The 17,639-nt window shown below is 48.9% G+C and overlaps 2 protein-coding genes and 1 long non-coding RNA gene across 4 annotated transcripts in view; 2 read left to right on the forward strand and 1 right to left on the reverse strand.

Annotated features, from left to right (window-relative positions):
* Positions 1 to 2,886, reverse strand: part of ATCAY (ATCAY kinesin light chain interacting caytaxin) — a 35,842-nt gene extending 32,956 nt beyond the window's left edge. For both annotated transcript variants that reach the window (XM_036846445.1, XM_036846444.1), the window contains exons 1-2: positions 2,396 to 2,886; positions 44 to 161 (exon numbers count right to left, since the gene is read on the reverse strand). In XM_036846445.1, the coding sequence (XP_036702340.1) occupies positions 44 to 120 (77 nt within the window). In that variant the 5' untranslated portion in view covers positions 121 to 161; positions 2,396 to 2,886. The remainder of the gene's footprint in view (positions 1 to 43; positions 162 to 2,395) is intronic.
* Positions 2,887 to 8,881: 5,995 nt separating this feature from the next.
* Positions 8,882 to 17,639, forward strand: part of ZFR2 (zinc finger RNA binding protein 2) — a 44,005-nt gene continuing 35,247 nt past the window's right edge. Inside the window, exon 1 of the mRNA XM_036846440.1 lies at positions 8,882 to 8,940. Within this exon, the coding sequence (XP_036702335.1) occupies positions 8,888 to 8,940 (53 nt within the window). The 5' untranslated portion in view covers positions 8,882 to 8,887. The remainder of the gene's footprint in view (positions 8,941 to 17,639) is intronic.
* On the forward strand, positions 12,690 to 15,865 carry LOC118892174. Its single transcript, XR_005019249.1, has 2 exons — positions 12,690 to 12,794; positions 15,233 to 15,865. It is a non-coding gene; the product is annotated as an uncharacterized LOC118892174 (long non-coding RNA).

Here is a 17,639-nt window from a genome sequence, read left to right on the forward strand (position 1 = left end):
GCCACTCCTTCCACGTCTGACACGCACACCTAGGGAGCTGTACCTGGGCAGAGTTTCGTCCTGCCATTCTTCCTTCACATCCACGTTTTCCATCCGGAGCGTGGCTTCAGTGGTCCCCATGGGAGCTGGGAAGAGGCACCGACTTGAAGCAAGGATGAATCCTGAAGGAGGGCAGTGGATGGAGGTTTTACTGGACAATCATCATAACGACAACTCCCCACTCACACACAGAACTTCAGAGATGGATCTGCAAAGAGCTCTTGTGTCCATTGTCTTATTGAATCATTTTCCAGCCCCATGAGGCTTCTCCATTTCACCAGTGAGAAAACGGAGGCATAGAAAGCTGAACACATGTGGGTCTGGAGTTTGAAACCAAAGGAGGGGCTGAGCCTCCAGCTAAAAGCACCCCCCCCCCTTTGAAGCTCTGAAATCCATCCTCTGCATGGTTCACCATCCCTCCCTTACCTTGGACTTCAACTAGGAAGCAATAAATCCAATTAAAGTCATTTACACTAAATGACTGATATAATTAAGCTTCCTTGCTGGGATTGACATTCAGACAAGACCTGGTTAACGCCAACCCACCTCTATCTGCTCCAGCCCACCTGTCCTGTCCCTGTCCCCTCCCCTCCCCCAATGAAGAAGCAAGTCCTGACAACCTGACCCTAGGACTGAAAAAGGAAGTGAGGAAAGTGCCTGGGGCTGGAAATCAGGATCATCATTTTTACCAACCACAAAATGCCAGTTTTGTTTTTATCGTTGCGAGGAACCAGCTGGGGGCAAGGATGGGATGGGAGGCAGCACTCTAGGTGGGGCTTAAGTGCTGGGCTGTCTGGGAGTGTGGTGAGAACTGCCGACTGGGACTGAATTTGGGTCTACCCTGGGGCATGGCAGACTTCCCCTGTCTCAGTTTCCCTGCCTGTAAATGAAAGAATTGGTCTAGAAAGGATCTCTATGATCCCTTTGGGCATAAACCCCAGGATCTTATGACTCAACTAATAGTACAGGTTCTGAGCTTTTAAGCCAGTGGTTCTCAACTGGCGGTGATTCTGCCTTCCCCCACCAGATATTTGGCAATGTTTGGAGGCATTTTTGGCTGTCACAAGTGCGGGGGGGGGGGGAGGGGGGGGAGGAGGGCGGTGTGCTACTGACATCAAGTGGGTGGAGACCAGGGATGTTGCTCAGTGCTTTCCAGTGCCCCAGATGGTACCCCATGACCAAGAATGATCCAGCCCCAAATGTCCATAGATCCGAGATTGAGAAGTTGTCATCCTCACTTGCCAGCACCTAAGGTCCCGCCTCCAGCCCCTCCCCCCTCCCCACTCAATGCGGCTGCCCCTCTAGAGCTGGTGGGTGGCTCTCAGTTTGGGTGTGTCTTCCAGATCCCCTCGCTGGACCTAAGCCCCTGTGGATGGAGGGTCTGCATTTGGGATTGGGGCTCAGAGGGAGCCGGAGACAGGTGAGGGCTAGGCAGGGGGGACGGGATGTCTGAAATTCGACCCTCCCCCACTTCAGTTAGAGTTTCTCACTCCATTCTTGTCACTGCCCTGAATGTCGTCATTCATTCATGGAGGAGGGACAGTAAGACGCAGTACGGAAAACAGAGAGAAAGAGAGATGTCTTTCTGATGCTGTGGGCAACAACTGCCCAGGAACTTACTGCAAGGGAAAGTTCCCATCGATGGAAATTCATTTCCTTTCTGAAGGGAGTGGTCTTTGCGTCTGTTTTCCTTATCCTGAGCTGGGTGTGACCTCAGCCCCCAGAAAGGACCACCCACCTCCACCCCACCCACAGCTGAGACTGGGGCCACACATGTTGGCCCAACGATCCTCTAAATGAGGGGTGTGTGTGGGTGACCGCAGGGCCCTGGACGCCCTCGCCCTCTGATCCCGACTTCACGTTCGAGGACGGCAAATAAGGCAGCGACGGGAAGCTGAGAAGCGTTCCTTCCCGCTATGGTGCTGAATTATCAGCACATACAAGTTCAGACAGAGGAGGAGGAATCTCTGTCTTCAACCGTTTCCCTTCCTCCCCACCCCATAGGCAAGCTTTTACGTACACATCTATCAAATCCTATTCCAAATCCGCTCACGGTGTTATAAATAGGAAATGCACAGAGGTGGGACGTGTACATTTCGGTCTCTCAGGAAGCGTCCCAGAGAGGGGCTGAGGGTTTGAGCCGCCTAATCTCTAAGCACGTCCCGGAAATGGTGCAATCCTCTGCCATCCAGGTGAACGGTGGGCATGGGAGGTGAACTGTGGGTGTGTGTGTGGGGCGGATGCTTTTCTCAGCGTGGGGTAAAATGGAAGTGGTAGCATCCCAAGAATCACAAGACCCTGGTTCTCTGCTCCCACCCGCCCCATCTGCCAGAAGGGGGTTTGTAGCAGCAGATACCTGCGGACAGTCTTCCTCGGCAGGGCGGGGAGAAAGAAAGTGGATTCACCTCCGCGTGAGTCCCGGCTACCTCCGCGGCCTCTCCCGGTTACGCGCAAACAAAGAAGAGCCTTGGGCGGATGCAGCCGGGCATCCCTCGCCTTCGGAGCGTCCGAGGAAGATGCGCTCAGGCGCGGACTCCGCATCCAAGGAAGGTCACCCAGGGCAACGCGACGGGCGCGGATGGGCGCTTTTGTCCACGGGTGGGAAACAGCTTGCAGTCAGCGGTCGGCTCCCCCTCGCTCGGCTGCGGCTGCGTCCCTGGTCCTCGTGCCTCCGAGGTATTTTCTTCTTGCCAGCTTGCAGCTGGCGGAGGCTCGGCTTCCTTAAGACAGTTAATTATGCTGCTTTTGTGTGCAGGGTGGGTGGATGGGGGCAGGGCTGACCAAAAAGCACAGCCCCCTGCCAGAATCGGTGCTCTCCATTGGCTGAGAGGGGAGCATTTCCAAGAGCCTCACCAGGGGCAGAAGCGGAAATGATTTCCTGATGGCGCATCACAGATTTAAAAACAAAACAAGGAACAAATAAATAAGTGGCAGCGATGGCCTCATTCCTTAGATTAAGAGGGAGGGAGGAAATAATATCCTCATGGACCCGTTTCATGGGTCCCTCAGCCGACCACTTACGATGAGCCATGTGCCGAAGACGGGGCTGGGTGCTGGGGAGACAGAACCTTCTCAGACACATTCGCTCGGGGCCTCCGAGGGAAAGGCGCCCCCTGCAGGTGTGCGTGCGTTAACCCCTCCCTGGAAGACCATAGAATGGTATAGAGTTAAGAATGCACCCTCTGAAATCAAACCATAAGTGGATTGGGACACTGGCTCAGCCACTAGCTGGGGACTTGGTTGGGTAAGTGATCATACTTCCTGGACCTCAGTTTCCTCATCTGTGAAATGGAAACATCAGGGTACTGGCCTTTTGGCATTTAATGAGGTGATGCAGGGAGGGTGCTTGGCACAGTGCCGCAGCATGAGAAAAGTTCTATGCGCGTTTCTTGCTGTTGCTGTTTTTATTTTTAGACTGGTAGCAGGTTGAATGGTGCTCCCCCCCACCAAAGATATGTCCATGTCCTAACCCCTGGAACTTGTGAATGTGACCTTATTTGGAAAAAAGGGTCCTTGCAGATGGAATTAAGTTAAGGATCTCCAGATGAGATCATCCTGGATTTAAGATGTGCCCTAAATCCCATGACAAGTGACTTCATAAGAGAAGAGAAGGGGGGGGGGGCACATCATGTGAGATCAGGATGATGCATCGACAAGCCAAGGAATATGGAAGGTTGCCAGTGACCACCGGAAGCTGGAGAGGCACCAAATAGATTCTCCCTCACAGCCCCCAGAAGGAGCCAACCCTGCCAATACCTTGATTTCAGACTTCTGGCCTCCAAAACTGTGAGAGAGAGAGAAAAAAAAAAGCTATCATTTTGAGCCACCTAGTTCGTGGTACTTTGTTATGGCAGCCACAGGAAACTAATATCAATACATGATCCTAAGTAGGAATGGATGCCTGTTGTTACCTCCTGTCCCTCTTAATCACTGTGATGGTTTTCACCTGTTCTGTGAACACATCAGGCTCATTCCCACCACAGGGCCTTTGCACAAGCTGCTCCCTCTGCCAGGTATGCTCTTCCCCCAGATGTTTGCATTATTCAGGTGTCAGCTCACAAGTAATCTCCTCAGAGAGGCCTTTCCTAATCTCACCGCCTACCTTGCCTCTCACTCCATCATCTTCCATCCCATTATCTAGTCTGATTTGTTTTTCAGTGTTATTTTTTTTCTTTTTTACTGTGGTAAAATACGCATAATGTAAAATTTACCATTTTAACCATTTGAAAGTGTATAGTTCGGTGACATTAAGTACATTCAGTGTTGTGCCACCATCACCACTGTCTAGTTCCTGAACTTTTTCATCACCCCAAATGGAAACCCCAACCCATTAAGCAGTCTCTTACTTCTCCCTCCCCAGCCCCTGGCAACCACTAATCCAGTTTCTGTCTCTGTGGATTTGCCTGTTCTGGATATTTCATATAAATGGAATAATCTACTATGCCATCTTTTGTGTCTGGCTTCTCTCACTGAGCATCATTTTTCAAGGATCATCCACATTGTGGTGTGTGTCAGTGCTTCATTCATTTTTATGGCTGAATCATATATTTCATTGTATGCGTGTGCCACTTTTTGTTTATTCATTCACCAGTGGATAAACAAAAAGTGTTTCTACATTTTGGCTGTTGTGAATAGTGCTGCTATGAACATGGGTGTACATGGATTCATCTGAATCCCTGTTTTCAGTTCTTTGGGGTATATACCTGGGAGTGGCGATGCTGGGTCATACACTAATTCTATGTTTATGGTATTGAGGAGCCTGATGAGTCTTTTTTCATAACACTTACCACTATTTGAGATTATTTACTTGTTTCTTTGTTTATTCTAGGACCCCCCCCCCTTATTGGAATAGAAATTTCAAAAGAGACTTGGTTGGTTTTGTACACTGTAATGTGCCAGGGCAGTAGCACGCAGCACAAAGGAGATGTTCGGGAAATGCAGGTAGATTGCACAGACGATGGCTCCCCATGTGGGTCTCAGACAACAATCTATTCACGTGGCTACCCCACTCACTGCATCAGGGTCGGTGCCCCTGAAAGCCAAAGGCATAAAGGCAACCTCCCCACAGCAGGGAAGGAGAGCCCAGAGACTCCAGAACAAGATCTGGACTTTGCACCTCTTGGCTGGAGGACGTGGAGCTCTGGGAAGAGACACTGAGCGGGAAATCCAGGTTCATTCTAGTACTGGGCAATGGGGTCCGAAACGTGAGTAAGACTTTGCTTTCGTAGAACTCCCACTCGGAGAAGCAGATATGGGCAAGGGAGTCTGCGCTGACATCTTTGGAGCAGAGTGGCTTGGGAGGCACATGGGGAGATTTCTCAGAGTGGGGCAGGGGTGGTGACCGTGTGGGTTGGGCGCTGAGGAGTGAGTAGGAGTTGGATGGATGAAGAAGGGGGGGAAAAGCATTTGGAACCGAAGGACATTTGTAAAGCAGCAGCTCCTTCCTCCAGGAGCTGTCCGTGGTGCTGCAGCCCGCCACCGAGCTGCTGCGTGAACCAAGATTGGCTCTCGTCTGGTTTATCGTTAATGGTGGTTATATATATTAATATAAACGCATAACATAAAGTTTGCCATTCTAATCATTTTTAAATGTAAAGTTCAGTGGCATTAATTCCATTCCCAATGTGTAACCATCCCCACCATCCATCTCCAGAACTTTCTCATCTTCCCAAACCGAAACTCTGTCCCCATTAAACACTAACTCCCCATCCCCATTCCCCCAGAATGTAAGTTTCTTGAGATCAATTCATTTTGTCATTGCTATATCTTTAATCTCTAGACCAGTGGTTCTCACCTGTGGGCGATTTTACCCCCCATGGGACATTTGGTAATGTCTGGGGACATTTTTGGTTATCATGACTTGGGGGATGGAGGTGATTCTGGCATCGAGTGGGTAAAGACCAGAGATACTTCTCAACACCCTACAATGCACAGGACAGCCCCTTCCCCAAGAGAATTATCTGGTCTGAAATATCAACGGTGCGGGCGTTGAGAAACCCTGCCCTAGAAGAATACCTGAAACGAAGTTAGTTCTCAGTGAAGTTTGTTGAGGCAATGAAATTACTAAACCTCCTTGAATCTCCTTTTCCTGATTTGCAAAGGGGATTCATACAAATACATTTGATCCTCATTATTCACGGTATTTGTAAATTTGCCTACTGGCTGAAATTTATTTGTAACCCCCAAAATCAATACTCATGGTGCTTCCAGGGTCATTTGTAGACAACACAGAGAAGTGAAAAAATCTGAGTGCTGGTTGTGCATGTGCTGTCAGCTGAGGTTGATCCAGATGATGTTTATTCCAGCCTAGGCTGTAAACAACTGTCCTTTTTTGGGTCTATTTAGTGCCGTGCTTTAAACATTTTTGTGCATTTTTTTGTGACTTGGCTATTTACAATGGCCCCCACACATGGTGCTGAAGTGCTGTCTAGTGTTTGTTAGCACAAGAAGGCTGTGCTGTGCCCTTATGGAGAAAATAAGCATGTTAGATAAGCTTCATTGAGGTGTGAGTTATAGTGCTCTGGAATGTGAGTTCAATATTAAGGAATCTACAATGTATATTAAATAAGAAGCCTTTAAACAAAACAACACACATAATACAAGGTTATGTATTGATCAGTTGATGAAAATGTTGTGACCAGAGGCTCGCAGGAACCTAACCCTGTATTTCCCCTAGGAGTAATGGGTCAGTATTTTGCTATTTCAGTGTTTGCAGCAACTTTACAGAACAGAGCTGCTGCCAATAACGAGAATCAACTATACCTACTTCTGAGGGCTATTGTGAGGACTAGATAAGATTATGCATGTGAAGCATTTAGCACAATGCTTATAGCAAATAACAGGAAAAAAAGATATTATGCAATCCAGAGAAAACATCAAAACAGACCTGCTTTTGTAAAAGGCATGCAGCCTGGGTTATCTAGTTAGAGCTTCAGGGAATTGGAGGGAGGCCATGTGTAATTACCATGCTGAACTTCAGCCAGGGCATGGCAGGAGAGCTGTGTTTGCCAGACGCACTAGATTGTTCCTTGTGGCCACACATGGTCATTAAGACACAAATGGAAGAATGCCATCCACTAAATCACCCACACGGCTTTCCTTGGCACCCTGGGCTTGCCATGGTTTCCATCCAAGAATTAACTAGCCCTGTGCCTGCTTAAAAGGGTGGCAAAAGAACAGCACCCCACCACGGTTGGTAAATGTACTCTTTTTTTTTGCCTTTAAAAAATTAATTTAAAAAATTGAAATAATTGTAGATTCACATGGGGTTGTAAAAAATCACACAGAGAGATCCCATGTACCCTTTTCCACCATGTTACCCAATGGTAACATCTTGCAAAATTATAGTATAATGCAATAGCACTATTGCTTTTGATACAGTCAAGGTACGGAACATTTCAATCACCACAGGATCTCTCATGTTGCCCTTTTATAGCTACTCCCACTACCCATTACCCCCTCCCCATGTCCTTAACCCCTGGAAATCACAAATATGTTCTCCATTTCTATGATTTTTGGCCTTTCAAGAATTTTATGTAAATGGAACTTTTCCCACTCAGCATAATTCTCTAGAGCTTTATCCAAGTTGTGGTATGTATCAAGAGTTTATGCCTTTTTATTGCTGAGTAATATTCCATTTATAGGAAATGCCCAGAACTGGCAAATCCATAGAGACAGAAAGCAAACTAATGGTGGCCAGGGGCTGGGGTGGGGGTGGGGAAGTGACTGTTAAGGAGTTCATGGTTTATTCTTGGGTGATGAAAGTGTTCTGGAATTAGTCGTGATGGTTGCACAACTTTGTGAATATACTAAAAACCATTGAATTGCACATCTTAGTTGGGCGAATTGTATGGGACGTGAATCATATCTCAATAAATCTGTTCTTAACCAAAGACTACCTTAATTGTAATAGTTTGGTTATGATCTGCTTCCCTGAATCTAAGTTCTTGAGGACTGGTGCCATGCAGCTTACTGTTGCACCCCCCAAGATGGCCCTGCCTATAGTAAGTGGGTCAAGAAATAGCCCTCAAAATGAATTACCCTTAGAATAGGGTTTCTCCACCTTGGCACTGCTGACGTTGGTGCCAGGTCATTCTCTGTCGTGGGGGCCCTCCTGGGAACTGTGGGGCATTGAGCAGCATCCCTGGTCCCCATCCCCTTGATGCCAGGAGCACCCCCAGTCGTGACAACCACAGATGTCCCCAGACACTGCCCACAGTCCTCTGGGGGCAAAACACTCCAGTTGAGAACCACTAATTTAGAGTCACTGAATTTTAGGTACTGGAGCCTTAGAAAGCTCCTCGAAAAGACTGGCACCCAGGGGGCTGCTGAAGGGACAAGCAGGACTTGGCCGTATCAGTAGGGCCACGTTCACCCAGCCAGAAACGGTCAGCGGGGCAACCAAATCCACCCAAGGGCACAAAAAAGAAAATCACTTCCAGCCTCAAAACCCCCAAGCTGAGAGGTTAAAGGGAAGGAGGGGAATCCGGTAAGGGGAGGGGCTTGCGGCGAGGGGCGGAGCTTGAACTGAAACAGAGAGGGCCGGATCTGGGGCTCCGCGGGAAGGAGGGGGTCGAGCCAAAGACCCCGGATACTGAGCGCTCAGAGGGAAGGTGGGGGCTCCGAGCAAGGGGCGGGGCTTGCGGCGGGGCGGGCTCGAGGCAAAGACACGCCCCCAGGCGCAGACTTGGAAGGGAGAAGGCGCGAGCTTCGCACGGGGGGCGGGGCCTGGGGCGCGTGGCGGGGCGCGAGCGGCACGAGGCCTGGGCGCGGGCCGGATGACGTCACGCGCCGGCGGCCCCGCCCCTTCGCGCCTCCGGGTCAGCGGGCGCGCTGTGGAGGAGCCAAGATGGCGGCGAGTAATTATTACGGCTTCGCGCAGGGCGCCGGCTCGCAGTACAGGTAATGGCCCCCGCGCCGCCCGCGCTGCCCCGGCTCCGGCCTCGGCCCCGGGGAGGCCGCGGCCCCGAGTTGTAACTGTCGGGGAGAGCAGAGGGGCTCCTGACGTGGGAGAGGGCTCTGGGCTTGTCGCGGGGATGGACCTGAGGGGGCGCCGAGATCTGACGAGGGGTGGGGCTGCCTGGGAGTGTACCTGGTCGGACTGGGGGAGGGGCAAGGGCCAAGGACGGAGGGCGGGGAGGTCAAGCCTCCGGACTTGGGGTGGAGGTGGGGAGAAGACGGAGATCTGGGAGTGCACCTGGCGGGGCAGAGGGTGGAGCAGAGACCTCGGCGAGGGAGAGCGGAGTGGAGGTGGGAGGGAAGACAGCCCTGGAGGGGTTCCTGGCCAGGCGGGGGGATGTGGGGTTTGGAGGTATGAACCCTGATGGGGGGAGGGGGTGTGAGAGAACACGGAGACCTGGGAGGGTGACGGGGGGGAGAGGCAGAGGCATGGGGGAGGGGGATAGAGTCCTGACTGGGGAAGCGGGCAGAGACTTGAGAGGGTAGCGGTCTTGACCTGAGCGAAGTCCTGAGACCCAATAGGAGAGTGGGCTCCTGGGGCTTCCGGGGAGGGAGAACAGTAAGGAAGGGTAGAGGGACCTGGAAACTCAGTGGAGGAGGTGACTGGATATTTTAAGACCTCCTGGCAGACAGGGGCCGAGGGAAGAGCCGGGGATGGGGGTGGGCAGGGATGGGAAGCAGCCAGGGGAAGGAGGGCTCTGTGGTTAGAGACACATGGGGTGTGTCTGTACCCCAGATGTACACACGCACATCATTCTCCAGGGCTTCTCCTTGGAGCCTGTCTGCGGTCTCAGTCCTTCAGCCTGGCACTCCAGACCAGGTCCCAGGCGGGGATGCAGGCAGAGCGGGCATCCCTGGGGGAAAGTGCCCCCCTACCCACTTTCCTTTGTCGCCCTGGTGTCACTTGCCAGCTGGTGGCCTGGCAGAACCTCCTGGGCCAGTTTCTCACAGACTGGATTCAAACTGCCCCTTAGGGCTTCCCTGGTGGCGCAGTGGTTGAGAATCTGCCTGCCAATGCAGGGGACACGGGTTCGAGCCCTGGTCTGGGAAGATCCCACATGCCGCAGAGCAACTAGGCCCGTGAGCCACAATTACTGAGCCTGCGCGTCTGGAGCCTGTGCTCCGCAACAGAGGCCGCGATAGTGAGAGGCCCGCGCACCGCGATGAAGAGTGGCCCCCACTTGCCGCAACAAGAGAAAGCCCTCGCACAGAAACGAAGACCCAACGCAGCCATAAATAAATAAATAAATAAATAAATAAAATTAAAAACTGCCCCTTAGATAACTGAGCGACAGGTGCCTGCTGCACCAGGGGCCTGTTAGGGTTGTTTCATGCTCTCTTTCAGCACGTTGAAAATAGGTAAGGCTAGTGGAAAGTTAGTGCCCATCTCTCCCTCAACCCAGTTGTTGTGATGCTGCTGTGTTCTTTCCTGTGGGATCAGGAGGAATTAGGTCAGGCCTTGGAACCAGGGGTTGTGGAAACTGGGAGCGCTCTTCCTGCTTTCTGTATCCAGAGTGGTCTGAAAGGTGTAGAGTTGGCTGGTCATGGGGTTTCTGTCAGGGAAAGAATGGCTACAGAGTGTTACATACAGCGTGTTACATTTTTATGTTATCCTTCCCTGTTTCCGTCATCCTTGGTGGTACAGCATTCTTATTGCCCGTGCTTAGTTACAGCAGCAGGAGTAGGCTAGGCTGCCAGAGACCGCGCCCTTTTGGAAATGTTCTGCCCCTCTGCCTGCTTGCTGCCACTTCTTTCTTTCCTTTCTCTCTCCTTTCTGTTTCTTTTTTTTTCTCTCTTCCTCCGGTGCATTATTTAGTGAGATGCGGAAAATCACTTGAATGTTACGCTTTCTATTAAGATTACCTTCCAAAGGAGAAGTATGAGCACTTACACTGGTAAAACAGGTAATTGCGGGCCTTCAGCAGATGTTTTTGTCATTTACCTGAATTAAGGTATTTAAACACTTTGGCACAGCTCTTGTCTGGATCCTGATGACTTAGGTGATACAGTAAACACACATGTAACTAAGGATGTTAAACTACCACGAACTGAATGTCAAATTAGTCTGTGTCTTTAGAATTGTCCCCAAGGATGTGTGTTATTCCTTGAGAAAGGAGTAGATTTAACTAAATCAAAAACATAGGAATCATAGCAAAATCAATTTTAGTCTCAGAAAACCTTGAAACAAGATAATCTGCGTTGTCTGAATAGTTTTAAGTTAACTAGACATTCTCTTGGGGGAAACGACTTTTGCTTGAAACCTTCAGCTGCTTTTAAAGTATATATTTCTTACATAATGTGCCATGGAAAAACTGATCAGGTAACAGATTTTGTGAGTACCAGATTTATGGACAAATACTGGACAACAGTATTTACAAAGCCCATTTCGTGGATTGCCAAAGCAAAGACGACAGTTTATTTCTTAGAGGAATTTTGCATAGGTTTTTTTGGCTTTTAAAATTGGTAACCATAGCCTTGGATAGTAATATTCCTTACATTGTCATCCATAAATAGGGTTGGAATCGGAACTGTTCTTAAGTTGTTGTTCAGTAAGAATCGGATGCACACTTACTCTTGAAGTTATAAGAAAAGTTTGTAATTACTTGTAAATAATGATGATTTTCATTTATTTTACTTTAGGTGATCTTTTAAATCTCATAAAGCTTTTTTAGACTTAGAGTTAGTGCTGCACGTGTTTAGAATTAAGGATTAATCCCATGTGGAAAATTGAATCTGACAGTGTGTTTAATTAGCACTGAATGCAGTTTTCAGTTGTGAGGCTGAGAGCTGCTCAGGAAATCCAGCAGAATTCTGTGTGAGTTAAGTCGAGTTGGTAATGAAAGCATTGAGAGCTCAGAGCTGTACGGTGGATGTCCACAGGGGTGGAACGTGACAGGCGGGCCAGATCTACTGTGATATTTCCCTTTTCTAGCAGTTTTGTCAAAATCCCACCCATCTAGTGTAGCTGGCTACCTCTACCTTTGCGTTCTTGTTAAACCTAAATAAGACAGCTACTGGATTTTGGTGTAATACTTGATTTCCCATCAGGAGAAGTTCTATTTTAATAAGCTTTTGGCATAAATGTTAATAGCTGAATTCCTTCATCTGGAGAATGTCAGGAAGTTGGAAGCCTGATTGGAACCCCATTGAACTCTGTTAGTGGTGGGTAACAACACGAAGTGCTGGTTACTGATCCTCTGTATTGAATAAGTCCCAAGCACTTGATATCTCGTCCAGTCCTCCCAGTAATCCTGTGAGCTAGGTATTAATGATACCCATTTTGCTGATAAGGAAACGAAGCTCGGGGTGCAGTAACTGGTGTAGGATCCCCAGGGTGGTGAGTGGTGGTGTCTGGCTAGGAATGAGGGCTGCCTGGCTCCCAGGCTGTGCCTTTGCCCCATGGTAGGGCATGCCCGAGCCTGGGGAGGTGCTCGTGGTGACAGACCTACCCTGATGCAGCCGCTTAGCAGTGGGCCCGCTGGAGGAGACTGGGTTCCGCCATTCTTTACGCTGTCACCTGGATCCTGCCCCTTTAGTTTGGGTCCTAGCCAGATTGTGGTTTAGGGCTACATTCTTCAGACCTTGCAAAATTACTTGCCCTCGAGTGGGGAAGCCGAGGAAGTATCTGGTCCAGTGTCATGGGGATGGTAATGATAACCCAACCCATGTCTGTCAATAATCTCTTCCAGAGGCAACAGATAGCTTGGGAAAGGCACCAGAGCCCACGTCAGCCATGGGGGGCAACATAGGCAGCCCCAGTACTGCCAGACGGAAAATCACCCGTTAACAGCCCCCAGGTAGGAGCCCCCTGCCCTGTCAGGTACGGCTACGACCAGATTCAGAATGGTCCTGGTCGTACCCAGGCCAGCCTCTGTTGCCTGCACCCCATCTCTGCCCCCCTGGTTTCCAGGCCCTTCCAGAGTGAACCTTACCCTCCAAGGCCTGTCTATCCCCTGAGCTTAGGTCCCAGAAACACAAGCTGCCAGAGAGAATCTGGTGTCATTGCCTCAGGGACTGGGGTGCACCTGCCACCACACCCAAAAGCAGGAGAGTGGGGCTTGTGGGAAACTGCAGTCGAGTTTGACGCAGTCCTGACAGTGATTGCACCTCAGCAGCGCTTCCCTGTACTCCCCATGGGATTGACTGGAGGCGGACCCTGGGAAAGCAAGGCACAGGAGTTCTCCTTTTACAGTGTGCCTGCTGTTGTTTTCTAAAGACCCATCTCAGAAAGGCTTGCAACTGCAGGCGAGACCTGATTTCAGTATATTTTAAGGAAAACCTTTCAAATGACAGAACTATACTATCTGTGTTCCTACCACAAGTACATTAGGTACATTTAAAATTTTTGAAGTGTGGATTTTGAATTTTCATTTTATCCATTTTAGAACCAAAAGTCAACTCACCAACATCAGAGCATAAGTTAATTCCTAATAGAGATTTTTTTCTCAACATATTCTGTTTCTGAATTTTTTAGTTTTATATTTTGTCTTTTGTCTAGATCTACCAATGTGTGTATCTAGAATGATCAGAACAAATACATCAAATTTAAAAGCATTTTCAAATGATCCTTTAAAATTCTTTTTTCACGTGAGTGTAATTGATGTTCTCTTATGTGGTTATAGAGATAAGGAGACAAAGACCATTGATCTGGATGAATAACTGAGCAGTCCTAAAAAGTAAGGGAAACGTGTAGAAAGGGTATTTATAAACCTCGTATTCATTCTTTATTTTATATTAGTAGATGAAAAGTTTGTGAACCTTCAGATCAGGGATTGCAGATGGTCTTGTAAGGGGCAGACACATACATGTGTGAATACCATCTAAGATAGAGGATAGAGGGTCTGTCAGGGGAGGATCAAAACAGCCTGCGCACCCCACCCTCCCACCTGTCATTGACACGTGGCACTGAACCCAGAGTGGCAAGTCTTCCCCGTTTCCCAGAGAACCCACAATTCCCCGTCCTATGTGAAATCCCCCAAGTTTTAAATACCAGAACCAAAGTCAGACTGTGTGAGACAAATGACATCTGCTTCCACTTTATGACCTTGCTTTCTGTTCTTAAAAGTTTAATCACAGAAGGATAACGTAGAAGACATTATAGATACATTTGATAATTAAAAGGAATAGTACGTATTCCAGCTAGGAGGAGGAGCCCTCCTTTTCGACTGGTTTTAGTCGATTAAGAAGGTTGTGGGGTTTTGTATGTATGTTAAGATGATACCAGTTTTTGTCTTCATCACGGCTCTGAGCTGTTCAGATAGCTTATTCATCTAAGGTGAGAAATGCTGTCTAATTCAAAACAAAATTAGGAAGCTTTGACAAAGCGCAGAGATTTTTTGCTTGTTTCATTTGTTTTTTTGTATGTCTGTGACACCTTAAATCTGAAGTGTGCTCTTTACTCATTGGGTATTCTAGAATCTTGGTAGGAAAAGCTTTTGGTACCACCCAAGGTCTAACTGGTTGGTAATTGTTCCCTTGTTCTGTCCCTTGTACTGAGGTATCCGCCACCAGCTGGGAACTGACATTCTCTGCCTGTCCTTTTCTCTTATACTTGCGTTAGAGGGTAATTCTAAGCTTGCCAGACTTTTTTAGCTAGAAACTTCATTTGGGGGAACGGGACTTCTTTTTTTGGTACGTATTTTGCTTTGGGCAGTTTTGTTTCCCCCCAGAGGTAAGTTGCATTTGTGGCGCATCACTGTCCTCTTGCATATTTAAATTAACTGTTGACTAAGAATTGAGAATTGCTTCACTTTGGTTCTGTAGCACTTTGTAGTTTGGAAAGTCAGTTTTGTTGACTGAGGTTAACTCCTTGTGAGTTTTGCTCTCTGGGAACAGAATGAACTGTAATGCCTAAGACTCTTGGAATGAATGTTTTTAAAAAGCCAGTGGCTTCTTTTAAATTTTGAATGTCATTGGTTGAATCAGGGTTGGTGGTTCGATGTCTCTTGTACTTGCTCATGAGAAACTCAGATTGGCTGTCCAGTCCCATCTCCCTCTGTTGACACGAGAGGCCCATGTGCTAGACCAGCATAGATGTTGCCCTGGAGGTTTTTCTGCCCCTTAAAGCAGCAGGAGAGGGCTGGAACCACGGATGAGCCTTCGCTGTGCCCAGAACGGCATTTCACCTATTTCATTCATGGCAGCAAAAAGGCACGTCCGTACTGATCCTGGTTGGGCGTCCTCTCACTTGCACTGCTTCTGGGGAGGGCGGGTGTACATAATGCTTTCTCTTTAGCTTAAGCAGCATGTATCATCAGCAAGATGGCATTCTTAAGCATCTGACCAGCAGGGCTACCTATGCAGCCACCTTCCGTGTGAGCACCACGTTCCTTTTCAGAAGGACGGAAGAGAATTCCGGGAGTTCCACTGCCAAACAGAACATGGCTCACCCTCAACGCTCAGGAAACTCCCATCACCAGTCTCTGGAATCCCTGCCTTGGGAACACCAAGCAGCCCAGTGGCTCTGTCTTGAGGAGCTAGGCTGGCCCTGACTGGGAGCTGGAGACGCCTGACTACATTTTAAAGAAGGTTGAAGATGGGCGTAGGGGAATGAAATTCTCCATCATCTTCCCAAGCCCAAGGATTTAGTTCATCAGATCCCTTTCCAGGATGTCTTCCGGGAGTACCTGGGTCTGAAATGGGCCTTTAACATGGAGAGTGCATATAAGGCTTCCGTGGAAAAAAAAAACTTCTGTTAGAAAAATCAGAATTGTTACGGGAATGAATGTATGGTATGTTATATGTTTTGAATGTAAAACCCTTGTGAACTGAAGTGCCAAATGAAGTCATCTCTCTGGGTGTATATGTATGCGTGTACACACAAAATAACAAATGTGATCTTATTGCCAATAAAACAGGTTTGAAAATATCCTCCCTGATGAATGTCTTGAGTGCGCATGTTAGCCTTGGGTATTGCCCTTCACAGTGCACCGTCTAAGCTCCGAATGTTCCTCAACCCTGTGAGTAGTCGCAGACGCACCTGGGAAACTGAGCTAGGTCAGGATGCCAGAGCCGAGGTTTCCTCCCCATAGCACTGCGAAGTAGGTGATCGTTGAGGTTGTGATTTCCAAGTGCTAGACACTCAGGTTTAACCCCTCATTCTGGTTTAGTTTCTGCCATTGGGGTGGGGGTGGGGGTCCTTAGGAGGAGGGATGATAGATAAGTGGGTGAAGAGCTATGCCCTGGAAGGAAGAGTCCATGATTTAAAAAGAAAGCACTATGTAAGGTTTCTCAGCACTGTGATTCCACAAAAATCTTTCTTCCACTTGATTTTTTTTTCTCATACTCTAAATGTTTTGATTGTTTGTTTGCTCACTGAATGATTCTTTGAAAGCAGTCTGCGACAGAGATCATTGTTACAGCAAACCCAGAGTGACCTGTCTTTCCTCCTGACCATCCCTGTGACATTTCATCACCTGCCTGTAGATTCCTGAGAGGCGCCCTTCTGAAGTGAGGTCTACACTCAAGGTGCAATGTGTCCTTACGATTGGCCTTTTAGGAGCAAGCAGAGCGTGTACCAGAGAGTCCCTGGGTCGGGGAACGTGGCCTCCCCAGATGAGTCCCTTCCATCTCCAGGCCTCCGTGTCCCCATCAGTTAGGTGACTCACTGAACAAGCTCATATCCATGGGTCTTGCCAGCCTTGCATTCTCAAATCTTATCTAGACGATGCACCCAAAGAAGCCTGACTCCCCAAAACAAAATTCAGACCAAAAAGCCTGCGACCCAAAGACAAGGATGGCAGCCAGGACTTGTGAGTCTGCGTCACACAGACGTGCTTCAGTCCCGCTCTTCCCGAGCCAACAGGTGCCGGTGCTTTCTCCCCAGCTTCCCGCCTCAGCTCTTCTCCCTGCCAGGCAGGCGGCACCCACCGGGCCCTTGTTGTCATGAGGACAGGGGCCCTGGGCCTTGTGGTGCAGTGGCACCCTCTCCCTGTGAGCAGCAGGTGACTTCAGACAGCAGCAGCCCAAGCTTAGGCCCCTTGCTTGAGGGGAGGCTTCACCGAGAGTAAATGTGTGACTCTCTGTTCTTCAACAGCCACTCCCAACTCCTTGCTCTTGGTCGGGGTTGAGAATTGGTAGCCTGCAGGCCATGTTGGATTCTCACACCAGCTGTCTTCGGCCCGCACAGTGGGTTTTTTACTTGCTATATTTGAGTTAGGTGCCAGTATTTTAAAATTGGGAGACTTTCCAAAGATTTCTGGTATCATTTAAAATGGGAAGATCTGGCCACTCTGGGCTGCGTCGTGGGCTCCTGTGCGAGGCACTGTAGCACATGAGTTCTTGTTTGTCACGCCATCCTGAGAGGTAGGTGTTCCCATTTTACAGGTGAGTAAACTGAGGCAAGGAAAGAAGAAGTGACTCGCTCAAGGCCCCGCGGTGAGCAGAGCCAGGATGAAGCCAGGTGGTGTGGCTCCCGTTCCCATGCCAGCCGCTGGGCTGTGGCTGTCCTCCCAGTTCCTAAGCTTGAAACCCCTGTGAGCTCTTCCTTGATCTTGATCTTGGTCCTCGGTCCTCACGCAGAACCCTCGCGTCCTCAACCTGTTCTCTTCACCTTGCTCTAAGGCAGTGTCTCATTTGTGCCTGCAGGATTTTCATCCATGGAGGTGACCGACGACAGGGGCCCTCTTGCCATTGAATGAGGA

Source organism: Balaenoptera musculus, chromosome 3 (assembly GCF_009873245.2).
Source record: "Balaenoptera musculus isolate JJ_BM4_2016_0621 chromosome 3, mBalMus1.pri.v3, whole genome shotgun sequence".
Lineage (NCBI taxonomy): Eukaryota > Metazoa > Chordata > Mammalia > Artiodactyla > Balaenopteridae > Balaenoptera > Balaenoptera musculus.